Raw genomic sequence first — 27,854 nt, 5'->3', positions numbered from 1 at the left:
CAGATCTATTTCTGGAAGTCCCCACATTTGAACAATCTGAAGAAATACCTCTGGGTGAAGAGACCATTCGCCCGGATGTAACGTTTGGCGACTGAGATAATCCGCTTCCCAATTGTCTATACCTGGGATATGAACCGCAGAAACTAGACAGGAGCTGGATTCCGCCCATACCAGTATTCGAGATACTTCTTTCATAGCCAGAGGACTGTGAGTCCCTCCTTGATGATTGATGTATGCCACAGTTGTGACATTGTCTGTCTGAAAACAAATGAACGATTCTCTCTTTAGAAGACGCCATGACTGAAGAGCTCTGAAAATTGCACGGAGTTCCAAAATATTGATTGGTAATCTCACCTCCTGAGAATCCCAAACCCCTTGTGCTGTCAGAGACCCCCAAACAGCTCCCCAACCTGTCAGACTTGCATCTGTTGAAATTACAGTCCAGGTCGGAAGAACAAAAGAAGCCCCCTGAACTAAACGATGGTGATCTGTCCACCACGTCAGAGATTGTCGTACAATCGGTTTTAAAGATATTAATTGAGATATCTTTGTGTAATCCCTGCACCACTGGTTCAGCATACAGAGCTGAAGAGGTCGCATGTGAAAACGAGCAAAGGGGATCGCGTCCGATGCAGCAGTCATAAGACCTAGAATTTCTATGCATAAGGCTACCGAAGGGAATAATTGTGATTGAAGGTTTCGACAAGCTGAGATCAATTTTAGACGTCTCTTGTCTGTCAGAGACAGAGTCATGGACACTGAATCTATCTGGAAACCTAAAAAGGTTACCCTTGTCTGAGGAATCAATGAACTTTTCGGTAAATTGATCCTCCAACCATGATCTTGAAGAAACAACACAAGTCGATTCGTATGAGATTCTGCTACATGTGAAGACTGAGCAAGTACCAAGATATCGTCCAAATAAGGAAATACCACAATACCCTGTTCTCTGATTACAGACAGAAGGGCACCGAGAACCTTTGTAAAAATTCTTGGAGCTGTTGCTAGGCCAAACGGCAGAGCCACAAACTGGTAATGCTTGTCTAGGAAAGAGAATCTCAGAAACTGATAGTGATCTGGATGAATCGGAATATGCAGATATGCATCCTGTAAATCTATTGTGGACATATAATGCCCTTGCTGAACAAAAGGCAGGATAGTCCTTATAGTTACCATTTTGAATGTTGGTATCCTTACATAACGATTCAATATTTTTAGATCCAGAACTGGTCTGAAGGAATTCTCCTTCTTTGGTACAATGAAGAGATTTGAATAAAACCCCAGCCCCTGTTCCAGAACTGGCATAATTACTCCAGCCAACTCTAGATCTGAAACACATTTCAGAAATGCTTGAGCTTTCGCTGGATTTACTGGGACACGGGAAAGAAAAAATCTCTTTGCAGGAGGCCTTATCTTGAAGCCAATTCTGTACCCTTCTGAAACAATGTTCTGAATCCAAAGATTGTGAATTGAATTGATCCAAATTTCTTTGAAAAATCGTAATCTGCCCCCTACCAGCTGGGCTGGAATGAGGGCCGCACCTTCATGTGGACTTGGGAGCTGGCTTTGGTTTTCTAAAAGGCTTGGATTTATTCCAGGCTGGAGATGGTTTCCAAACTGATACCGCTCCTGTGGGTAAAGGATCAGGCTTTTGTTCCTTATTGTGACGAAAGGAACGAAAACGATTATTAGACCTAAATTTACCTTTAGATTTTTTATCCTGTGGTAAAAAAGTTCCTTTCCCTCCAGTAACAGTTGAGATAATAGAATCCAACTGAGAACCAAATAATGTATTACCCTGGAAAGAAAGGGAAAGCAAAGTTGACTTAGAAGACATATCAGCATTCCAAGTTTTAAGCCATAAAACTCTTCTAGCTAAAATAGCTAGAGACATATACCTGACATCAACTCTAATGATATCAAAGATGGCATCACAAATAAAGTTATTAGCATGTTGAAGAAGATTAACAATGCTATGAGAATTATGATCTGTTACTTGTTGCGCTAAAGCTTCTAACCAAAAAGTTGAAGCTGCAGCAACATCCGCTAAAGATATAGCAGGTCTAAGAAGATTACCTGAACATACGTAAGCTTTTCTTAGAAAGGATTCAATCTTCCTATCTAAAGGATCCTTAAAGGAAGTACTATCTGCCGTAGGAATAGTAGTACGTTTAGCAAGAGTAGAGATAGCCCCATCAACTTTAGGGATTTTGTCCCAAAACTCTAATCTGTCAGATGGCACAGGATATAATTGCTTAAAACGTTTAGAAGGAGTAAATGAATTACCCAAATTATTCCATTCCCTGGAGATTACTTCAGAAATAGCATCAGGGACAGGAAAAACTTCTGGAATAACTACAGGAGATTTAAAAACCTTATTTAAACGTTTAGATTTAGTATCAAGAGGACCAGAATCCTCTATTTCTAATGCAATTAAGACTTCTTTAAGTAAAGAACGAATAAATTACATTTTGAATAAATATGAAGATTTATCAGCATCAACCTCTGAGACAGAATCCTCTGAACCAGAGGAACCATTATCAGAATCAGAATGATGATGTTCATTTAAAAATTCATCTGAAAAATGAGAAGTTTTAAAAGACCTTTTACGTTTACTAGAAGGAGGAATAACAGACATAGCCTTCTTAATGGATTTAGAAACAAAATCTCTTATGTTAACAGGAACACTCTGAGTATTAGATGTTGACTGAACAGCAACAGGTAATGTAACATTACTAAAGGAAATATTATCTGCATTAACAAGTTTGTCATGACATTCATTACAAACAACAGCTGGAGGAACAGATACCACAAGTTTACAGCAGATACACTTATCTTTGGTAGATCCAGCACCAGGCAGCGTTTCTCCAGAAGTATCTTCTGACTCAGTGTCAATCTGGGACATCTTGCAATATGTAATAGAAAAAACAACATATAAAGCAAAATTGATCAAATTCCTTAAATGACAGTTTCAGGAATGGGAAAAAATGCCACTGAACAAGCTTCTAGCAACCAGAAGCAATAAATACTGAGACTTAAATAATGTGGAGACAATAGTGACGCCCATATTTTTATCGCCAAAAAAGACGCCCACATTATTTGGTGCCTAAATGCTTTTGGCGGCAAAAATGACGCCACATCCGGAATGCCGACACTTTTGGCGCAAAAAAAAGTAAAAAATGACGTAACTTCCGGCGACACGTTTGACGCCGGAAACAGAAAAAAAAAAATTGCGCCAAAAAAGTCAGCGCCAAGAATGACGCAATAAAATGAAGCATTTTCAGCCCCCGCGAGCCTAACAGCCCACAGGGAAAAAAGTCAAATTTTAAGGTAAGAAAAAAATTGATTTATTCATATGCATTATCCCAAATATGAAACTGACTGTCTGAAATAAGGAATGTTTGAACATCCTGAGTCAAGGCAAATAAATGTTTGAATACATATATTTAGAACTTTATATAAAAGTGCCCAACCATAGCTTAGAGTGTCACAGAAAATAAGACTTACTTACCCCAGGACATTCATCTACATGTAGTAGAAAGCCAAACCAGTACTGAAACGAGAATCAGTAGAGGTAATGGTATATATAAGAGTATATCGTCGATCTGAAAAGGGAGGTAAGAGATGAATCTCTACGACCGATAACAGAGAACCTATGAAATAGACCCCGTAGAAGGAGATCATTGAATTCAAATAGGCAATACTCTCCTCACATCCCTCTGACATTCACTGCACGCTGAGAGGAAAACCGGGCTCCAACCTGCTGCGGAGCGCATATCAACGTAGAATCTAGCACAAACTTACTTCACCACCTCCATAGGAGGCAAAGTTTGTAAAACTGATTTGTGGGTGTGGTGAGGGGTGTATTTATAGGCATTTTGAGGTTTGGGAAACTTTGCCCCTCCTGGTAGGAATGTATATCCCATACGTCACTAGCTCATGGACTCTTGCTAATTACATGAAAGAAAACAAATTATGCTTACCTGATAATTTCCTTTTCTTCTGATGGAAAGAGTCCACAGCTGAATTTATTACTTTTGGGAAATAAAATACTGGCCACCAGGAGGAGGCAAAGACAACCCAGCCAAAGGCTTAAATACTCCTCTCACTCCCTTCATCCCCCAGTCATTCTGCCGAGGAACAAGGAACAGTAGAAGAAATATCAGGGTGAAAGGTGCCAGAAAAATATAAGGACGCCCCATAGAAAATTACGGGTGGTGAGCTGTGGACTCTTTCCATCAGAAGAAAAGGAAATTATCAGGTAATAAGGCATAATTTATGTTTTTCTTCTTAAATGGAAAGAGTCCACAGCTGCATTCATTACTTTTGGGAAAACATCACCCAAGCTATAAAGGACACTGAATGCCAAGACGGGAGTGTACCTCTACCCAATAAAAAAACCCTGCTTCGTCCGTAGCTGAGAAAATTTAAGAGGAAAAGTCCCAGTGACACTGACTCGCAGTTAGGTCAGAAGCCAAACTAGAGACCGCAAATGAACTCGACTGAGCCAACAGTCCTCCAGGAGACACCATCGTCCAACAAACAGTCCCCCACCGCTCATCTCCACAAATGAAGGAGACACCAGCAGAAACCCCCAAGGGGACAAGGCAAAGGAGAACCAAGGAAACCAAATCGTCTCCTAATACAAAAAGGAACACCTCCATGAGTGAGCCCAGCGCACAGAGACCCAAAGGGACCTAAACAGGGAAAGGAGGCCAAGCCTATACCAAGCGAAACCTAGGATAAGACCGGGCACAGAGACAGAACAGACATCTCCCCAATATCCTGCAAGCATGGATGCAACGGAAAAAAGGCAAAGTCCTCCCAGTGACTGGCCATAGAATACCAAGGTATGCGATCATGAAAAAATGTGTAATACACCCAGGTGAAAAACCCCAAGTTTGAGAACAGAGAGTCCACAACAGGACAACACCGAGGATACTTGCGAGGAAGAAGCAGTCAAGCAAGAAACAGACCGCAAAGCAACCTCTTACAGAGGGCACGTTCCAGACAACCTAAGTCGCCGGGCTCACACACAGGTCCCTGAAAAGGGGAACACAAAAACCTCAAATCGAGCCCCCCCCCGAGAAGGAGAGTATACTCTCAGAACCCAAAGGAAGAGTAAACCCTCTTCTAATCAATGGAGCAAGTTGAAGGAAAATCTATACCCTAGCAGACTAAGCTAACAGGAAGACTCAATAAGCTCACACATCAAGAGGAGACTGCTCGAACGCAGGTCCTTAGACCACTCGGCCATCCTGACCTGCAGACCCACACTCAGCTGGACCAACCCAGCCTCCGGGATCCAAGACAAGGAAACAAAAGAATTCTGAAACAGATACAGGAACGAGCATAAGGATAGCACAGCCATCCCCAGAGAGCACAAGTACAACTCGACTCTGAAACAGACAACAAGGCCATAGACCTAAGGATCTATCAAAAGAAAGACCCAACAAGTCTGCTTGGAGCCAGCAAGACTCTAGGGGGAACCAATCCCACTTTCTGCCTCCCATCCAGGAGAAGCCCCAAGCAAGGACTATCTCCATAGGGAGGAGAATATCCCCTAAAGAAAAGGGATGATGCCGGAAGGGCAACAACTGCCCACAAGGCCCAAATGCACTGGCTAATGGGAAGTGAAAATCCCAACACAGATGTCCTAGAAAAGGACCCCCCTACAAGTTGCTTGCCAAGCAGAGGCACAGCAAACCAATTCGCCTGCAGAGTAGGGAATCCATGGGAACACTGGCAAGCTGACCAGGGGAATGCAAACCTAAGGCGCACCAGAAATTGGACATCCAGCGCCAGCAGCTGGGTATGAACCAACCACCCTTGAGGCTCAAGCCATACAGCTAACATAAGCCACTCTCTGGCAAAGAGTAAAAAATACTCAGAAAACCTGGCCACCATAACCAGGTGAGGCAGATAGAGCAAGGACATAGCCCAAGTTCCCACTACCGTGGAACACCCCGACAAGCCCTGAGATCCAAGATTCCAAAACCACCCAAGACTGGGTCAGTAAAAAGGCCAAACAGAGCATCGGCAACCAGAAGTCTCAGGGAGAAAAAACAGGTCTGGGCACCTAATAGCTCAGGCAAACCTTACCCTAGAACTAAACACCCCAACCGGCTAAAAAGTCAGACACAAGGGTATGGATGCATAGCCAGAGAATCCGGATAGCGAGAAGAACTCAAAAGCTCCAACCAAAGGTAGGAACCACCCCAAGCTAAAGTCCAACGCTCCAAGAAGCAAGGCTAGAAGTCGTATGAAGATACCTTTTAGAGCCTCAGGACAAACAAGGGATACCTCAAGGTCCAAAAAACCTACTAGCAGAACAAGTCTTCACCAGCTGCACAAGCAGAGGACACAAGGAAGAAAAGGCACTAAGCCTACACAGCTCCGGAAAACCCAAGCTAAACAAAAGTCCCCGCAGGGAACAACCATCCTCGGAAGCACAGATCCCTAAAAGGAGATCCACTCACCCAGAGGCAATGGAAGAAGACCCAAAGGCCTCTTATAACATAGTCAAGAGTAAGAGCTGCAACTAGATATACTGCAAGGTGTCAAGAGCTGCAACAGGTTTCAAACTGCCACCTTCCGCATGCTAGACAGCTATGCTGTACAAGCTGTTGGATAAAGCCCAAAAGGACACATCCAGGGGCCTAAAAAATGAAGGCCAAACCGCTCAATAGCGGTAAGGGGCATTAAGCCCTCCCACCCTCCCCCACATGGGGGAGGAAACTCTAAGATCTGATGAAATCAGATGTCAGATAGAGTGTTTCAGGCTATAAGGACTGAAACAATCCTTCCCACCTCACGGACCCACAGGTCCTCTCGAATGCTTAGTTGAACATGAAAAAAAATAATAACCTAAGCACTCAGCGCTTCTACCGAACCAGCCGAGCAGAACAGCGCCATGTGTCTGAACTGCCGCAAAACTGAACAAACTCGACAGGACCAGCCTGCACCTAGGGTCCCAACCGGCAAGCTGCGTAAATTTTTCCTCGTAGGGGAAAAAAAAACAGAAAACATACATTCTTAACAGAGGACGAACATGTCCAACAACTTCCGAACAAGTAATAAAGCGTATCAATCCCAGAAGGTTCCCGAAGGAAACAAAAACAAATAAAATATATCCCATCAGATATAAATAAAATATAAGGCAACACGGTAGTGAACACCCAAAAGACACAGGTCTACCAGCAGGACCAGCCAAACGGAGCCCTATATCACAAAACTGGGAAAGATCAACAAATGACAATCAGGAGATTACTTCATCCCCACGTCTAATGTGGTGCACCATTCAAATTATCAGACTGAAAGGGATAGTCTACACCAGAATTGTTATTGTTTTAAAAGATAGATAATCCCTTTATTACCCAATCCCCAGTTTTGCATAACCAACACAGTTATAATAATATACTTTTAACCTCTGTGATTATCTTGTATCTAAGCCTCTACAAACTGCCCCTTTATTTCAGTTCTTTTGACAGACTTGCAGTTTAGCCAATCAGTGCCTGCTCCCAGATAACTTCACGTGCACGAGTACAGTGTTATCTATATGAAATACATGAACTAACACCCTCTAGTGGTGAAAAACTGTTAAAATGCATTCTGAAAAGAGGTGGCCTTCAATGTCTAAGAAATTAGCATATGAACCTTCTAGGTTAAGCTTTCAACTAAGAATACCAAGAGAACAAAGCAAAATTGGTTTTAAAAGTAAATAGGAAAATTGTTTAAAATTACATGCTCTATCTGAATCATGAAAGTTTAATTTGGCCTAGACTGTCCCTTGAAATTCCCCGTATCTGGTAACAACAGGGTCATTAAATAACTGAAAAACATGTCTGAGAAACACAGGAAGGCGCAATCCTGTAACGGAAGGCACAACACTCAGGGACAGATACCCCCGCGGAGAACTGAAGGAGCCCTCCTTAAGGCGGAAGGCCCGGGACAATAGGGCACGAGCACATTCTCAAAGAAACGTCTGGACTCTGCAGACGAACAATCGCCAACATTATGTGGAAGCGAAAACGTACTGCAACCTCCGGGGGAAACACGCCACCCCGCAAACATGCCACCACGCATGGAGGAACCGTAAACTGGGTTATCCGGATGTGCACAAGTATGATTTGGTAGGGAACTCGCCTCTCGGAAGACAGGACCCCCAGAGGCGAATGACTCAGCAGTCCCTTGATTCCCCAAGCCGGAGCAACCAGGCGCTCTGAAATGGCATACGGAACAAAACTGGTTGACAGGCGTCAATGAGGCCACTCCGGATTCATCACCGGACACAGAATCTGAAATCAAAACAGTCTCAGTATCAGAATCCTCTGTAGCTGAATCTGAAATGAATACAGTCTCAGCATCGGAATCCTCCATAGCTGGATAGAGGATATTTAAATATGGACTAAAGTAGTGAAAACTAAAAAGGCACCTGACACCCCTAATGGCTGGGGCACTCACCACCTCCTATGACCAGACCCCTGCAGACTAGAAAATTTCCTCCGCCACGCGGTCGGGAATGTGGAAAAGTAAAAACGGAACGTAGCCACGCCCAAACACAAGGTGAACCTTACAGTCCAAACAAGCGTGCCCAACCAAAATGCTGCGTCACTTCCAAAGGCCTCAATGTTCCAACCACAAGCCCAGTAAACATCGCACATAAGCAGGTTGAATCACAAACATGATTATAAACCCCCCTGTTCAATAACCCCCCTCAGGAAATATTAACCCTTGATTCCAAGATACTAAAAGAGACTCACTGAGACCCTTATGTATAGTTAGACCAGCAAGGTGGTAGCCTCTCGGGAAACATTCACATTACAGTACATTGCAAATAAAGTAAAATGAAACGATATTACCGGAATCTACGTCGTGGAACAGGAACACGGACCTTCAAGTGTGACGGATAGTAGCATCGCCTCCACCATGGACTTGAGAGAAGAAAGCAGGCAGCGAAGCGAAGTTCGACAACGCTGATTGCTTGAGGAGCTGTTAATATGAGTCGGGAAGGTTTCGCAGAAAGACTCTTCCTGCATCTCCAGACTCTAACTTTCATCCAAGCCCTCATTGAGAGACTGACAGGACAACTTAAAACTCCTGTCCCATGCCGAAGAGTATTACCCTCCATAAGAGACAAAAATAAAAAATTCTGACACTTCTCTGCCATCCTCCTGGGACGAAAGGCAAAGAATGACTGGGGGATGATGGGAGTGGGAGGAGTATTTAAGCCTTTGGCTGGGTTGTCTTTGCCTCCTCCTGGTGGCCAGGTTCTTATTTCGCTAAAGTAATGAATGCAGCTGTGGACTCTTTCCATTTAAGAAGAAAAATTGGTTTACCAATTCATTACAAACTTTGAAAGAATTGTATTTGGGGGACGGTGCTATTGAATCACTCTTTTCTGTATGTTGCATCTTAGGTTTAAACTTAATCTGGTACAGCTCCTCCTTACTTCTAAGATTGTTAATATGAAACATGTACACCTGTAAATTCTAATACTAATACTAAAGTTAATATTCAAATGATGTTTAATATGGGAGGCCCAAGAGAGGTCTCTTTCCTTTCTCAGTGTACCTTCTGTCACTATAAGTTGTCACTGTGTTAAGAGTAGCCTTATATAACATATATAAGGTTTCAGTTCAACATTCTTAGATATGTTTTCATGACTTCTTAGTTTACATCGCTGGTCTTTCCATAGGGGTGCGTTTGGGGCTCTATTTTAGCAAGCCTGCAGGAGGGAGGGAGCGCAAGGCACGCGCTATTACACCCATACAAACCCTTAACAACCAGTGATGTACATAGTATGCTGTGGTCATTAAGGGGTTAGTTTCCCTTATTTTTATCTCTTTTTCTTCTCATATTAACATAAGTGTAGACTACATGGTCCAAAAGAGGCCAGTTACAAGTTGAAAGAAATCATATAAATATTTAAAATATAAAAAGGTTTTTTTTTGTATTATAGTGTTGATTTTATTATAAGTGACCAGCCAATTTTGGTTTATTTCTGCATCTGTTTATAGTACTACATTAGATTGTCATGATGAGAGTGTAATGCTTTATTCATTGCTTATTTACAGACTATTGACCGATCTGTTGTGACGTGCACTGTAAACATTGTTTTTCTTTTGTATTAACTGCTTAAAAGCCTCAATTTAAAAAAAAGAAAGTTTGTGTTTAAATATAAAGAAAACACAACCTGTTTTTTTCAATGAAACCATCATATTCAGTACTTGGATTTATTTCCTCTACAGACGTCTCGATTTCTTTATGGACTGTCACTATTTCCTCTGAGACCAAGCTGGTAATCTGACAATATTCTTGTATTATTCCTTTACTGAAAAAAGTAAAACAAAAAGTTACTATTATAAAAATGTAACAAGTTGATAACAGCAATAGTTGTGGTAGTAAAATATACATTAGAATTCACAGACCACTATCCACAAGGAAATATGTGCATTAACACATAAAATAAGATAAACAATACTATACATTTGTCATGAGTACTTATTTTTTTAATACAGTGCAAACTTTCACTAGGTAAATTGTCATATTTGTTTTCAATCATGCTTTAAAGTTATAGATCTTCCACAAAGTTTAAAATGTTATCTATTTTTTCAGGGTTTATAACAGCTCTGTAAAACCTTCTATAATCCAGAGAGTAAAAAGCGAAAGTGTCTTGGTCTGGCTGTAGAGGGGAATTTGCATGAGTGGGATTAAGTGGTGGAAAATGTTGAAAACTGCAGGAACAAGAGGTAAAAACATGAGGAATAAATATATTAATGAGTTGAGGAGGTGGCATAATACAGGAGAAAAAAAAAAGATATATAATGTATATTTATCCCCTCTAGCTTTACTTTGTGCAGCACCCAATGCATTTTCTATAGTGGCTGGGTTTAGACCTATTATTTTTGAGCTAAAAATATTGAATGGAATTTTCCTTTTGCGATACAGACCGAGCATACAACGTTTTACATTTTTCCATTGTACTTCTATTATCAAATTTGCTTTGTTTTCTTGGTATTCTTTGCTGATAAGACACATAGGCCAGTAGAGCAGGTCTGGAGAGCTACATGGCACAAAAAACATAATTTATGCTTACCTGATAAATGTATTTCTCTTGTAGTGTATCCAGTCCACGGATCATCCATTACTTGTGGGGTATTCTCCTTCCCAACAGGAAGTTGCAAGAGGATCACCCACAGCAGAGCAGTTATATAGCTCCTCCCCTCACTGCCATATCCAGTCATTCGACCGAAACAAGCCGAGAAAGGAGAAACCATAGGGTGCAGTGGTGATTGTAGTTTAATTAAAATTTAGACCTGCCTTAAAAGGACAGGGCGGGCCATGGACTGGATACACTACAAGAGAAATAAATTTATCAGGTAAGCATAAATTATGTTTTCTCTTGTTAAGTGTATCCAGTCCACGGATCATCCATTATTTGTGGGATACCAATACCAAAGCTAAAGTACACGGATGATGGGAGGGACAAGGCAGGAACTTAAACGGAAGGAACCACTGCCTGTAGAACCTTTCTCCCAAAAACAGCCTCCGAAGAAGCAAAAGTATCAAATTTGTAAAATTTTGAAAAGGTATGAAGCGAAGACCAAGTCGCAGCCTTGCAAATCTGTTCAACAGAAGCCTCATTTTTAAAGGCCCAGGTGGAAGCCACAGCTCTAGTAGAATGAGCTGTAATCCTTTCAGGGGGCTGCTGTCCAGCAGTCTCATAGGCTAAACGGATTATACTCCGAAGCCAAAAAAAGAGGTTGCCGAGGCCTTCTGACCTCTCCTCTGTCCAGAGTAAACAACAAACAGGTTAGATGTTTGACGAAAATCTTTAGTAGCTTGTAAGTAAAACTTCAAGGCACGGACTACGTCTAGATTATGCAAAAGACGTTCCTTCTTTGAAGAAGGATTAGGACACAATGATGGAACAACAATCTCTTGATTGATATTCTTGTTAGAAACCACCTTGGGTAAAAACCCAGGTTTTGTACGCAGAACTACTTTATCTGAATGAAAGATCAGATAAGGAGAATCACAATGTAAGGCAGATAACTCAGAGACTCTTCGAGCCGAGGAAATAGCCATCAGAAACAGAACTTTCCATGATAGAAGTTTGATATCAATAGAATGAAGGGCTTCAAACGGAACCCCTTGAAGAACTTTAAGAACCAAGTTTAAGCTCCATGGAGGAGCAACAGGTTTAAACACAGGCTTAATTCTAACTAAAGCCCGACAAAATGCCTGAACGTCTGGAACTTCTGCCAGACACTTATGTAAAAGAATAGACAGAGCAGAAATCTGTCCCTTTAAAGAACTAGCTGATAATCCTTTGTCCAAACCCTCTTGGAGAAAGGACAATATCCTAGAAATCCTAACCCTACTCCATGAGTAATTCTTGGATTCACACCAATGAAGATATTTACGCCATATCTTGTGGTAAATTTTCCTGGTGACAGGCTTTCGTGCCTGTATTAAGGTATCAATGACTGACTCGGAGAAGCCACGCTTTGATAAGATCAAGCGTTCAATCTCCATGCAGTCAGTCTCAGAGAAATTAGATTCAGATGATTGAAAGGACCTTGTATTAGAAGGTCTTGTCTCAGAGGCAGAGTCCATGGTGGAAAGGATGACATGTCCACTAGGTCTGCATACCAGGTCCTGCGTGGCCACGCAGGCGCTATCAACATCACCGATGCTCTCACCTGTTTGATTTTTGCAATCAGTCGAGGGAGCAGAGGAAACGGTGGAAACACATAAGCCAGGTTGAAGAACCAAGGCGCTGCTAGAGCATCTATCAGTGCCGCTTCTGGGTCCCTGGACCTGGATCCGTAACAAGGAAGCTTGGCGTTCTGGCGAGACGCCATGGGATCCAGTTCTGGTTTGCCCCAACGATGAACCAATTGAGCAAACACCTCTGGATGGAGTTCCCACTCCCCCGGATGAAAAGTCTGACGACTTAGAAAATCCGCCTCCCAGTTCTCTACACCTGGGATATGGATTGCTGATAGCTGGCAAGAGTGAGTCTCTGAGCAGCGAATTATCTTGGAGACTTCTGACATCGCTAGGGAACTCCTGGTTCCCCCTTGATGGTTGATGTAAGCCACAGTTGTGATGTTGTCCGACTGAAATCTGATGAACCTCAGTGTTGCTAACTGAGGCCAAGCTAGAAGAGCATTGAATATTGCTCTTAACTCCAGAATATTTATTGGGAGGAGTTTCTCCTCCTGAGTCCATGAACCCTGAGCCTTCAGGGAGTTCCAGACTGCACCCCAACCTAGAAGGCTGGCATCTGTTGTTACAATCGTCCAATCTGGTCTGCGAAAGGTCATACCCTTGGACAGGTGGACCCGAGATAACCACCAGAGAAGAGAATCTCTGGTTTCTTGATCCAGATTTAGTAGAGGGGACAAATCTGGGTAATCCCCATTCCCCTGACTGAGCATGCATAATTGCAGCGGTCTGAGATGCAGGCGCGCAAATGGCACTATGTCTATCGCCACTACCATTAAGCCGATTACTTCCATGCACTGAGAGCCAGCCATGTGGAAAAAACTAGGCCCCAATAAGTTTTATCACCAAGCATATATAAAAACGATTAAACATGCCAGCAAACGTTTTATATTGCACTTTTATAAGAGTATGTATCTCTGTTAATAAGCCTGATACCAGTCGCTATTAAATCACTGCATTTAGGCTTAACTTACATTAATCCGGTATCAGCAGCATTTTCTAGCAAATTCCATCCCTAGAAAAATGTTAACTGCACATACCTTATTGCAGGAAAACCTGCACGCCATTCCACCTCTGAAGTTACCTCACTCCTCAGAATATGTGAGAACGGCAGTGGATCTTAGTTACTTCTGCTAAGATCATAGAAACCGCAGGCAGATTCTTCTTCTAAATGCTGCCTGAGATAAAATAGTATGCTCCGGTACCATTTAAAAATAATAAACTTTTGATTGAAGATAAAAACTAACTATAATACACTACTCTCCTCTTACTACCTCCATCTTTGTTGAGAGTTGCAAGAGAATGACTGGGTATGGCAGTGAGGGGAGGAGCTATATAGCTGCTCTGCTGTGGGTGATCCTCTTGCAACTTCCTGTTGGGAAGGAGAATATCCCACAAGTAATGGATGATCCGTGGACTGGATACACTTAACAAGAGAAAAGTGCTGCCGTCTAGTTCTCTTAAAAAACAGCTGTCATATAGTGCTGCAGACGTGCATGTTCCTGAGCTTAACTCTCTGCTTTTCAACAAAGGATACTAAAAGTTATTAAGAAAATGTGATAATAGAAGTAAACTGGAAGGTTGTTTACAATTGCATGCTTTGTCTTACTCATGCAAGAGATTTTTTTTCTGGCAGCTCCAATCAACTATGACAAGAACTTTACATAGGCAGAGGTAACTACATTTATAAGATTAGGAAGATATTCAAAATATTTATACAAAAATATCTTCAGCAATCATTTTGGTCAAACATATCTTATTTGCTTACAGAAGCTGCACAGCATGATATAAACACACACAGCATAAAACTATGTGCATTTTATTACTACCTATATATTATCCTTTGGTAGCCGGGATCCATAGATTCTGGTAACAGCCCTGCAAAGGGTGTGAGGTTTGTAGAGGAAGTGGGCGTGTGCTAACAAGTGCAAAAACAATTCCCTCCAGCCACATATTTGGTAATCGTTTATTTTACCTCATTTCAAAAGTACTCTAAAAACAAGTATACATTAAATACATTATTTTCTATCAACTTTACATTACATTATTTTATTGCCTTCTGTCTTACAACAGTGTGCGTACGTGCGCTTGTCATTGCTATCCACAACCTTTCAGTTGAGATGCCAATTTATTTTATTTTTAAAATCCCCATAGAAAAAATAAAAATAAAAACACTACAATAAAGGTGGTGTAAGGCAATGACTGCCATATGGACTTTTAAATTTTCTTTTTTATAATAATAAAAAGAAAGGCGATACACATATACACCATATTTACCCCCTCTTGGCATATGCTTAACCATTGTGAGACACCTAATTGTGCAGTCATTTTTAATATTTTGTTATTATTTTAAACCATAACAAATTAAGTCCTTTAAATACAATTATTAAAAAACAGAATTTATGCTTACCTGATAAATTACTTTCTCCAATGGTGTGTCCGGTCCACGGCGTCATCCATTACTTGTGGGAATATTCTCTTCCCCAACAGGAAATGGCAAAGAGCACAGCAAAAGCTGTCCATATAGCCCCTCCTCAGGCTCTGCCCCCCAGTCATTCGACCGACGGTTAGGAGAAAAAAAGGAGAAACTATAGGGTGCTGTGGTGACTGTAGTGTATACAGAAAACATTTTTTCAAACCTGATTAAAAAACCAGGGCGCGCCGTGGACCGGACACACCGTTGGAGAAAGTAATTTATCAGGTAAGCATAAATTCTGTTTTCTCCAACATTGGTGTGTCCGGTCCACGGCGTCATCCATTACTTGTGGGGACCAATACCAAAGCTTTAGGACACGGATGAAGGGAGGGCGCAAATCAGGTTACCTAAACGGAAGGCACCACGGCTTGCAAAACCTTTCTCCCAAAAATAGCCTCCGAAGAAGCATAAGTATCAAATTTGTAGAATTTGGCAAAAGTGTGCAGAGAAGACCAAGTCGCTGCCTTACATATCTGATCAACAGAAGCCTCGTTCTTGAAGGCCCATGTGGAAGCCACAGCCCTAGTAGAGTGAGCTGTGATTCGTTCAGGAGGCTGCCGTCCGGCAGTCTCATAAGCCAATCGAATAATGCTTTTCAGCCAGAAAGAAAGAGAGGTAGCAGTAGCTTTTTGTCCTCTCCTCTTACCAGAGTAAACGACAAACAAAGATGAGGTTTGTCTAAAATCCTTTGTTGCTTCTAAATAGAATTTTAAAGCACGAACTACATCTAAATTGTGTAACAAACGTTCCTTCTTTGAAACTGGATTCGGACACAGAGAAGGAACAACTATTTCCTGGTTAATATTCTTGTTGGAAACAACTTTTGGAAGAAAACCAGGCTTAGTACGCAAAACGACCTTATCTGAATGGAACACCAGATAGGGCGGATCACACTGCAAAGCAGATAATTCAGAAACTCTTCTAGCAGAAGAAATAGCAACCAAAAACAGAACTTTCCAAGATAGTAACTTGATATCTATGGAATGTAAAGGTTCAAACGGAACCCCTTGCAGAAGTGAAAGAACTAAATTTAGACTCCAAGGAGGAGTCATGGGTCTGTAAACAGGCTTGATTCTGACCAAAGCCTGTACAAAAGCTTGTACATCTGGCAGAGCTGCCAGGCGTTTGTGTAACAAAACAGATAAAGCAGAAATCTGTCCTTTTAGAGAACTCGCTGACAATCCTTTATCCAAACCCTCTTGGAGAAAGGAAAGAATCTTAGGAATTTTAATTTTACTCCAGGAGAATCCCTTGGATTCACACCAACAGATATATTTTTTCCATATTTTATGGTAAATCTTTCTAGTCACAGGTTTTCTGGCTTGGACCAGAGTATCTATCACTGAATTTGAAAATCCACGCTTGGATAAAATCAATTTCCAAGCAGCCAGCTGCAGAGAAACTAGATTTGGATGTTCGAATGGACCTTGTACTAGAAGATCCTGTCTCAAAGGTAGCTTCCATGGTGGAGCCGATGACATATTCACCAGGTCTGCATACCAAGTCCTGCGTGGCCACGCAGGAGCTATCAGAATCACCGAGGCCTTCTCCTGTTTGATCCTGGCTACGAGCCTGGGAAGGAGAGGAAACGGTGGAAATACATAAGCTAGGTTGAACGACCAAGGCGCCACTAATGCATCCACTAGAGTCGCCTTGGGATCCCTGGATCTGGACCCGTGATAAGGAACCTTGAAGTTCTGACGGGACGCCATAAGATCCATTTCTGGAATGCCCCGTAATTGAGTTAACTGGGCAAAGACCTCCGGGTGGAGTTCCCACTCCCCCGGATGGAAAGTCTGACGACTCAAGTAATCCGCCTCCCAGTTGTCTACTCCTGGGATGTGAATTGCAGATAGGTGGCAGGAGTGATCCTCCGCCCATTTGATGATCTTGGATACCTCTCTCATCGCCAAGGAACTCTTTGTTCCTCCCTGATGGTTGATGTAAGCTACAGTCATGTTGTCCGACTGGAATCTTATGAATCCGGTCTTCGCTAGTTGAGGCCAAGCCTGGAGCGCATTGAATATCGCTCTCAGTTCCAGGATGTTTATCGGGAGAAGGGACTCTTCCCGAGACCATAGACCCTGAGCTTTCAGGGAGTCCCAGACCGCGCCCCAGCCTAATAGACTGGCGTCGGTCGTGACAATGACCCACTCTGGTATGCGGAAACTCATTCCCTGAGACAGGTGATCCTGAGTCAACCACTAACGGAGTGAGTCTCTGGTTACCTGGTCTACTTGAATCTGGGGAGACAAGTCTGCATAGTGCCCATTCCACTGACTGAGCATGCACAGTTGTAATGGTCTTTGATGAATTCGAGCAAAAGGAACTATGTCCATTGCTGCAACCATCAATCCTATTACTTCCATGCACTGAGCTAAGGAAGGCTGCAGAATAGAGTGAAGAACTTGACAAGCGTTTAGAAGCTTTGACTTTCTGACCTCTGTCAGGAAGATCTTCATTTCTAAAGAATCTATTATTGTTCCCAAAAAGGGAACTCTTGTTGACGGGGACAGGGAACTCTTTTCAACGTTCAACTTCCACCAGTGAGATCTGAGAAAGGCTAGAACAATGTCTGTATGAGCCTTTGCCTTGGAAAGAGACAACGCTTGAATTAGAATGTTGTCTAGATAAGGTGCCACTGCAATGCCCCTCGGTCTTAGAACCGCTAGCAGGGACCCTAGCACCTTTGTGAAAATTCTGGGAGCAGTGGCTAAGCCGAATGGAAGAGCCACGAACTGGTAATGTTTGTCCAGAAAGGCGAACCTTAGGAACTGATGATGATCTTTGTGGATAGGAATATGTAGGTATGCATCCTTTAAATCCACGGTAGTCATTTATTGACCCTCCTGGATTGTAGGTAAAATAGTTCGAATGGTTTCCATTTTGAACGATGGAACTCTGAGGAATTTGTTTAGAATTTTTAAATCCAGAATTGGTCTGAAAATAAGCGAGACATGTGGAACCTTCCCCTTGGAGGAAGTTCCTTGAATTCTAGAAGATAACCCTGAGAGACTATTTCTAGTGCCCAGGGATCCGGAAAATCTCTTGCCCAAGCCTGAGCAAAGAGACAGAGTCTGCCCCCTACTAGATCCGGTCCCGGATCGGGGGCTACCCTTTCATGCTGTCTTGGTAGCAGCAGCAGGCTTCTTGGCCTGTTTACCCTTGTTCCAGCCTTGCATTGGTTTCCAAGCTGGCTTGGCCTGGGAAGCGTTACCCTCTTGTCTAGAGGCCGCAGAGTTAGGAGACGATCCGTTCCTGAAGTTACGAAAGGAACGAAAATTGGACTTATTCTTAGCCTTGAAATGCCTATCCTGTGGGAGGGCATGTCCCTTCCCCCCAGTGATGTCTGAAATAATTTCCTTCAATTCTGGCCCAAAAAGGGTCTTACCTTTGAAAGGAATATTAAGCAATTTTGTCTTGGAAGATACGTCCGCCGACCAAGACTTTAGCCAGAGCGCTCTGCGCGCCACAATTGCAAACCCTGAATTTTTCGCCGCTAATCTCGCTAATTGCAAAGCGGCATCTAAAATAAAGGAATTAGCTAACTTAAGTGCGTGAATTCTGTCCATGACTTCCTCATATGGAGTCTCCTTATTGAGCGACTTTTCTAGTTCATCGAACCAGAAACACGCCGCCGTAGTGACAGGAATAATGCACGAAATTGGTTGGAGGAGGTAACCTTGCTGTACAAAAATCTTTTTAAGCAAACCCTCCAATTTTTTATCCATAGGATCTTTGAAAGCACAATTGTCCTCAATGGGAATAGTCGTGCGTTTGGCTAGCGTAGAAACTGCCCCCTCAACCTTAGGGACTGTTTGCCATGTGTCCATCCTTGGGTCGACCATGGGGAACAATTTATTAAATATAGGAGGTGGGACAAAAGGTATGCCTGGTTTCTCCCACTCCTTATTCACTATGTCTGCCACCCTTTTAGGTATCGGAAAGGCATCGGGGTGCACCGGGACCTCAAGGAATTTGTCCATCTTGCACAATTTATCTGGAATGACCAAAGAGTCACAATCATCCAGTGTAGTTAGCAACTCCTTAAGTAATGTGCGGAGATGCTCTAACTTAAATTTAAACATCACAACATCAGGTTGTGCCTGTTGCGAAATTCTTCCTGAATCAGAAAGTTCTCCCTCCGACAAACCCTCCCTTCACTGCCACTTCTGACTGGTGTGAGGGTATGACAAAAATTATCGTCAGCGCCACTGTATTTAAAACTGAGCAATCACGCTTTCTTTGAAATGCTGGCATTTTGGATAAAATATTAGCTATGGAATTATCCATTACTGCCGTTAATTGTTGCATAGTAACAAGCATTGGCGCGCTAGATGTACTAGGGGTCGCCTGCGCGGGCATAACTGGTATTGACACAGAAGGAGAGGATGAAGCACTATCCCCACTACCTTCATTTGATGAATCATCTTGGGCAACCTTATTAAATGTGACACAGTACTGTCCTTACTTTGTCTGGACGCCATGGCACAATTATCACATACATTTGAAGGGGGGACCACCTTGGCCTCCATACATACAGAACATGTTCTATCTGAAGGTACAGACATGTTAGCCAGGCTTAAACAGGCTAATAATGCAAAAAAAACGTTTTTAAACAAAACCGTTACTGTCTCTTTAAATGTTAAACAGAGCACACTTTATTTCTGAATATGTGAAAAACTATGAAGGAAATATCCAATCTTTACCAAATTTTCACCACAGAGTCTTAATGCTTTTGAAGTATTGCACCCCAATTATCAAGCTTTTAACCCCTTAAATGAGGAAACCGGAGACGTTTAATCAATTAACAACTTTAACCCCACTACAGTCCCAGCCACAGCGTTTGCTGCGACTCCACCTGTCCCTGGGGGTTATACGATACCAAATTAAGCCTTCCAGGAACGTTTTCAATGATCACCAGACCCTCTCACATGCAGCTGCATGCACTGCATCCAAAAGAAACTGCGCAATTATGGCGCGAAAATGAGGCTCTGTCTACTATAGTCAAAGGCCCTTCCTGACTGGGAATGGCTAAATGGCTAAATGGCTGCCTGGCGTCTAAAAACGTTCCCCACACAAAAAGTTTAGAAATATTACTTCAAGCTTCATAAAAAACTTAAATAAAGCAAACGATTTAGCCCACAAGAGTGTCAACCAGTGTATAGCCCATAATAAGCCTGCATTCTGTTAAGAGTCTAAGAAAATGGCTTACCGATCCCCAAGAGGGAAAATGACAGTCTTCTAGCATTACACAGTCTTGTTAGAAATGGACTAGTCATACCTTGAGCAGAAAAGTCTGCAAACTGTTCCCCCCAACTGAAGTTCTCTGGGCTCAACAGTCCTGCGTGGGAACAGCAATTGATTTTAGTTACTGCGGCTAAAATCATACTCCTCTTTTAAACAGAACTCTTCATCCCTTTCTGTTTTAGAGTAAAAAGTACAAACCGGCACTATTTTAAAATAACAAACTCTTGATAGAAGAATAAAAAACTACAACTAAACACCACATACTCTTTACCATCTCCGTGGAGATGCTACTTGTTCAGAGCGGCAAAGAGAATGACTGGGGGGCGGAGCCTGAGGAGGGGCTATATGGACAGCTTTTGCTGTGCTCTTTGCCATTTTCTGTTGGGGAAGAGAATATTCCCACAAGTAATGGATGACGCCGTGGACCGGACACACCAATGTTGGAGAAACAAATACATTTGCAGGCCATTTGGCACAGTTTATAGACGGCATATTTCTTCCTCTCACATGATGTAAAGTTCTCTAAACCAGGGCCGGTTCCATCTAAGGTAGCAGGGACAAGAAAACAAATTATGCTTACTTGATAATTTCATTTCCATCGAGGGGAGGAGAGTCCACAGCTTCATTCATTACTGTTGGGAATTAAGAACCTGGCCACCAGGAGGAGGCAAAGACACCCCAGCCAAAGGCTTAAATACATCCCCCATTCATTCTGCCAAGGGAACAAGGAACAGTAGGAGAAACATCAGGGTATAAATGGTGCCAGAAGATTAAATCAATTTAGGTCCGCCCATCAGAGATATGGGCGGGAGCTGTGGACTCTCCTCCCCTCGATGGAAATGAAATTATCAGGTAAGTATAATTTATGTTTTCCATCTAAAGGGGAGGAGGGTCCACTGCTTCATTTATTACCGTTGGGAACATATACGCATACCCTAGAGGACACTGAATGAAAGGCGGGACCTAATCTGAGGGCACCACAGCCTGCAAAACCTCCCAAAAACCGCTTCTGCAGAAGCAAAAACTTTGTAAGACTTTGTAAAAGTGTGTAAGGAGGACCAGGTAGCCTCCTTGCAAATTTGCTCCATAGATGCCTCATTCGTGAAGGCCCAAGATGAAGAGAAAGGCTCTAGTTGAATGAGCCGTGATCCTCTGAGGAGGCTTATGTCCCGCTGCCTCATAGGCCAAGCAAATCAAGCTCCTTAACCAAAAGGACAAAGAAGTAGAAGAGGCTTTCTGCCCCTTGCACGTCCCTGAATACACCACAAAAAGAGATGTAGACTGTCTGAAATACTTTGTAGCCTGAAGATAGAACTTTAAGGGACGGACCACATCCAGGTTATAAAGTAACCTCTCCTTACAACTATTTCCCGATTGATGTTACCGTTAGACACCACCTTGGGAAGAAACCTCAAACCAGTGCGAAGCACAGCCTTATCCGCATGAAAAACCAGATAAAGATGCTCACATTGCAAGGCAGCCAGTTCAGATACTCTGCGTGCCGATGCAATCGCCAACAGGAAAAGAACCTTCCAGGACAGAATCTTAATGTCAATGGAGTGCATAGGCACAAACGGAACCTTCTGCAATACCTTAAGGACCAACTTTAAGCTCCATGGGGGAGCAGACTGTCTAAAGACAGGCCTCATTGTAGACAGAGCCTGAACAAAAGATTGCATGTCAGGGAGCTCAGCGACTCTCCTAAGCAACAAGTCTGAAAATGCCGAAATCTGTCCCTGTAAAGGAACTGGTGGCAAGACCCTCCTCCAAACCCTCTTGGAAAAAGGACAGAATCCTGGATACCTTCAACTTACACCAAGGATATCCATGCTTCTCACACCAGGACAAGTATGTCCTCCACACCATATGGTAGACGCGACCAGTGACTGACTTCCTTGCCTGAATTAGCGTATCAATCACACTTTCAGAAAAGCCTCTCTTGGCCAAGACTAGGCATTCAATCTCCACACAGTCAGCCTCAGAGAATCAAGATTTTTGATGTTGAAAAGGAACCTGTTCCAGCAGATCCCTGAGACAGGGTAACCTCCACGGCGGAGAGGATGACATCCCCACCAGATCCGCAAACCATGTCCTCCGCGGCCACGATGGAGAAATCAAAATGGCCGAAGCTCGCCCCAGTTTGATGCGTGCCACTACATGAGGTAGAAGTGGTAATGGTGGAAAAATGTAATCTAGGCTGAACCCCCAAGGCACTGCCAAGGCATCTATCAGCTGCCTGGGGATCCCTGGACCTCGACCCATATCGGGGGCAATTGAGTCTGGATGCAACGAGATCTATCTTCGGCGATTCCCACCTGAGGCAAATCTCTGCAAACACTTCGGGGTGGAGAGACCATTCCCCCGGATGGAAGGAGTGCCTGCTGAGAAAATCTTCTTCCCAGTTGTCCACACCTAGAATGTGAATCGCTCAGAGAGAGCAGCTGTGGGACTCCACCCACTCCAAGATCTGAGACATCTCCCTCATGGCTAGGGAGCTCCTCGTACCCCACTGATGGTTGTTGTAAGACACCAAGATAATGTTGTCGGTCTGGAATCTGATGAAACTGAATGACCCCAGAATATTTAATCGGAAAGGGGAGACTCTTCCCAGGTCCATTTTCCTTCTGCCATCCTGGTAGACTCACGTCCGTAGTCACAAGCTCCCAGGACGGTCTCAAGAAGGATGTCCCCATGGACAGTTCCCCTGGACGGATCCACCAAGAGAGGGAGATCCGAGTCCGAGCATCCATGGATATCTGCTGTGATAGATCTGAATGATCGCCTTTCTACTGTCTCAACATGCACAATTGAAGAGGTCTGATATGGAACCTGGCGAATGGAATGACATCTATGCTGGAAACAATGAGTCCCATCACCTCCATACACTGAGGGGCTTGAGGAGGACTGAAGGGCAAGACAAGAGGAAGCAATCTTCCTGCGTTGATGGTCTGCGAGAAATATTTTCATGGACAGAGTCTATTATCGTGCCCAGGAACTCCACCCTGTTGCTGGTAAACAGGGAACTCTTTCCTGAGATGATCTTCCAACTGTGAGATTGGAGCAAAAGAAGAAGAGCCCTCGAAAGATCTGCGAGACTGAGCGACGGCACCTAGACTAGGATGTCGTCCAGATAGGGCGCCACAGCAATGCCTCTGACCACAGCAAGTAGCGACCACAGCAAGTAGCACCCCCAGAACCTTCGTGAAGACTCTCGGGGCTGTCGCCAGACCAAAGAGGAGGGCCATAAACTGGAAGTGTTGGTCCAGAAATGCAAATCTTAGGAACTAGAAGTGGTCCTTGTGAATTGGCACATGAAGGTAAGCGTCCTTCAAGTCTATAGTTGTCATGAACTGTTCCTCTTGAACTAGGGGCAGAATAGATCTGATAGTTTCCATTTTGAACGATGGAATACTCAGAAACTTGTTTAAACACTTTAGGTCCAGAATCGGGCAGAACGTGCCCTTCTTCTTTGGAACCACAGAAAGATTTGAATAGTACCCTAGACTCCTTTCTGCTTGGGGTACGCAGAGAGAGGAGAGATCCTTCACACACTCTAGAAAGGCCTCTCTATTTTCTGGTCTTGAAGAGAAGTTTGACAGGAGGAATCTACCCCTGGGCGGATAGGATCTGAACCCTATCCTGTAACTGTGGGCAACAACCTCCAGAACCCAAGGGTCCTGAACCTCCTGCCCCCTACTTGGCCCGGAGACCAGTCGGGGCCACCCCTTCATGCCGATTTTGTCTCAGGGGGCTTCTTGCTCTGCTTAGACTTGTTCCAAGAATGAGCTGGCTTCCAAGTTCCCTTGGACTGGTCCGCTTTTGCAGCGGGCTGCTGGCGCTGGGCCTTTAGGCTTAGCCTTCATATCCTGCGGTAGGAAAGCTCCCTTGCCACCCGTAACCGTGGATTTGATCGAATCCAATCCTGGACTGAACAGAATCTTTCCTTGAAAAGGCAGAGACAACAGCCTCGATTTAGAGGTCATGTCCGCAGACCAAGACTTTAGCCACAGAGCCCTGCGAGCTAAAATGGAAAAACCTGACACCTTAGCATTCAGGCAAATAATTTGCATATTGGCATCACAGATGAAAGAATTGACAACCTTCCGCGCCTTAATCTTATCCTGTATCTTATCAATGGAAGTCTCCCCCTCGACCATTTCACACAGGGATTCACACCAATATGATGCAGCTCCAGAAACAGCGGCTACATCCACTGCCGGCTGAAAAACAAACCTTTGTGTGTTGAAACATCTTCCTTAACATGTTTTCCAACTTTTTATCCATGGGCTCTTTAAACGACGAACTATCTTCGAGGGGAATAGTTGTCCACTTCGCAAGCGTAGAGATAGCTTAGAGTCCAGAACGGGGAACAGTTTCTTAAAGGAAGAAGAAGGGGAAAAGGAAGAACCTAATCGCTCCCATTCGTTCTTAAAGGGCCATAATACCCAAATGTTAAAACACTTGAAAGTGATGCAGCATAGCTGTAAAAAGCTGACTAGAAAATATCACCTGAACATCTCTATGTAAAAAAGAAAGATTTTACCTCAAAAGTTTCTCAGTAGCCTCATCCCATTGTAAAGGACTTCTAAGCAGCATATCAGTATGTCTGTCCCGGGACAGTTAAGGGATTGAGTCTCGTGCACTCATCTTATTTCCCTATTCAGTGTAAGGAAGTTTACAGTGAAATCTCATGAGATCACAGTAAAAGAGTTCATGACCTCAGCACTGTTGATGCTGACTGGCTGCTGTTTATTTCGTTTTTTTATTTTTTTTCCTGCAGCTGAGCAGCAGCTGAGGAAATTGTGAGGTAAAATATCTTCCTTTTTTACAGAGATGCTCAGGTGATATTTTCCTGTCAGCTTTTTACAGTTATGCTGCATCAGTTTCAAGTGATTTAGCATATGAGTATTATGTCCCTTTAATAATATTAGCCGTCTGAAAAGGAACTGGGAAGGCCTGAGGCACCACCCTGTCCTCATATACCTTATCAAGCTTAGGAATCACAGGTTCCTCCGGTAGCTTCTCAATCCTAAACCTAAAGTCAGGCTTCTCCACAGCTGGAGGTTTAGATTACACGGACTCCGAACCAGTAGGGGCCTCCTCATCGTACAACGCCTCTGATATTTCCATAGGCGTAAACAACCCCTGGGCCGGGCCGCGATGATACGCAATACGCTTGCACTTAGCAGAACGTGGTAAGAAATGGATCACTTTCGATACCGCCGTTTGCAGTTGATGCTCAAAATCTGACGGCCAATGAATCTCTCCCGATGGAGTAATGGTTGGACCCTGGAGCACTGCATGTGCAATTAGAGATGAATGCAGGGAACTCACCTCATGGGACGGGGAACCCTCAGAGGTGGACGGCTTAGTAGTACTAGATATCCGTTTACATTTAGATGTCAGAACTTAATTAAGGCATGTGGAACATAGTTGAGCAAGTTGTTCTACCAGAACCTCCTCACAAACACAGGAATGAGACCTTGTTAAAGAGGGAGAACCCTCTAACGCGTCAAAGTCCTCCATAGCTTGCGCTGTTATTAAGGACTAGATTAACTTAATAAATAGGCACCTTTATAACCTCCAAGAGCCGGGGCACTCACCACTTCCTATGACTCAGACTACAGAAACCGTTTCATCTCCTGCGCCGCTGATCAACAGAGGAAGAGAGATAGCCACACCCGGTCACATGGAATGCCTGGCAGGACCGCCCCTGCCTAAGGAGAAAACGCACCAAAAAAGGTTGTGCAATACTCCTGTATGTCACCTGAAAGTTCCACATATTGCCAGAGCCTCATCTCGCACATAACGCAGCAATGACACAAACAATATCATGTATAAACCCCCCTGTTCAATAATCCCCTTTCCAGGAATATTAACCCTTGATTCTTTAAAGATAAAAGGCGTCACACTGTGACCCTGTCTTCTGTGTTATTATGTAATAAAAAAATAAAACGATATTACCAAAATCTACGCCGTGAAACAGGAACGCGGCCCTTCAAGTGTGACAGGTTAGTAGCCTTGCCCCTGACATGGACTCGAGTGTAAAAAGCAGGCAGCGAAACTAGTCAACACTGATTGCTTGTGGAGCTGTTAATATGAGTCGGGATGGTTTTGCAGAAAGACTCTCCCTGCATCTCCAGACTCTAACTTTTGCCCAGGCTCTCACCGAGAGGCTGACAGGACTACTTAAAACTCCACTCCCACTGCGAAGAGTACTACCCTCCATAAGATACTACTCCGAAAATCTGGCACTCCTCTGCCATCCTCCTGTGACAAAAGGCAAAGAATGACTGGGGGATGAGGGAGGTGGGGGAGGTATTTAAGCCTTTGGCTGAGGTGTCTTTGCCTCCTCGTGGTGGCCAGGTTCTTAATTCCCAACAGTAATGAATGAAGCTGTGGACTCTCCTCCCCTTTAGATGGAAACAACAGCTTTTTAGCGTCAAATTTGCCTTTTTTTAAATGTTTCATTCAGCTGCTTGCCTGGGTACATTATCCATTCCTTTAAAGGGAGTGATATGCTAAAAATGTAATTTTCTTTCTACAGAGCATTTCTTATTTCCCCCCCATTATTCCTCTAAATTAATGTTTTAAGCACATTCTCCTACTTTGCAACCTGACTAGGATATCTGAAAACAAAAATATTTGAAAAACACTCAAAATTTCTTCAACAACCTTTGTGGCTCAAGTCTTTAAAGGGACATAAAACAGGTTGAGATCTGTAAATATCCTAAAAGGGCTAATTACGTAAAAATAGTTTGAATAAAAAAAATGTTTAAAAATTGCTGGCAAGTATATTAAAATAATTTTGAAAAATAAGCAAAATGAATTACATAGCTAAGTTGCCTGGAGCAGCCAACTCCACCCACCCTAATCAGTGTTTAGACACAAGCATTGTTTTTCAACTGAGTTCACAGCTTCTATGCATGCTCCATCAGATAATCCCTATTCACTTTTGCATTCTACTAAAATAGCAATAGACATACTGTAGATACAGCCATAGAAGGAAATGTGTGGGGGGGAGTTAGAGCTTTAAAATTCAGAAAACTAAAAAGAAAAGGTTAATGGCGAGGCACTGCAGTATAAATTTGCAGGTAAATTAATTAAATTACATATATTATATCTTGTCTCTATCCCAACTTGTTGTATGTCCCTTTAAATATACAGTTCCAAGTCTCTGCAGCTAGGCCCCTACTTACCTGAACAATCATGCACTATATTTCCCTACTTGCCCTGTATGAAAAAGAAAGAGAAAAAGAAAGAGAAAAAGAAAGAAAAAGAAAGAGAAAAAGAAAGAAAAAGAAAGAGAAAAAGAAAGAGAAAAAGAAAGAGAAAAAGAAAGAGAAAAAGAAAGAGAAAAAGAAAGAGAAAAAGAAAGAGAAAAAGAAAGAGA

The 27,854-nt window shown here is 43.1% G+C and overlaps 1 protein-coding gene across 2 annotated transcripts in view; it reads right to left on the bottom strand.

Moving 5' to 3' along the window:
- The window catches only part of FER (FER tyrosine kinase), a 728,481-nt gene that overhangs the window by 565,341 nt on the left and 135,286 nt on the right, over positions 1 to 27,854 (bottom strand). For both annotated transcript variants that reach the window (XM_053701530.1, XM_053701531.1), the window contains exon 7: positions 10,196 to 10,333. In XM_053701530.1, the coding sequence (XP_053557505.1) occupies positions 10,196 to 10,333 (138 nt within the window). The remainder of the gene's footprint in view (positions 1 to 10,195; positions 10,334 to 27,854) is intronic.

Source organism: Bombina bombina, chromosome 2, assembly GCF_027579735.1.
Source record: "Bombina bombina isolate aBomBom1 chromosome 2, aBomBom1.pri, whole genome shotgun sequence".
NCBI classification, from domain to species: domain Eukaryota; kingdom Metazoa; phylum Chordata; class Amphibia; order Anura; family Bombinatoridae; genus Bombina; species Bombina bombina.
The sequence above is the reverse complement of the archived record's forward strand: the minus strand, read 5'-3'. Positions and strand labels throughout refer to the sequence as shown.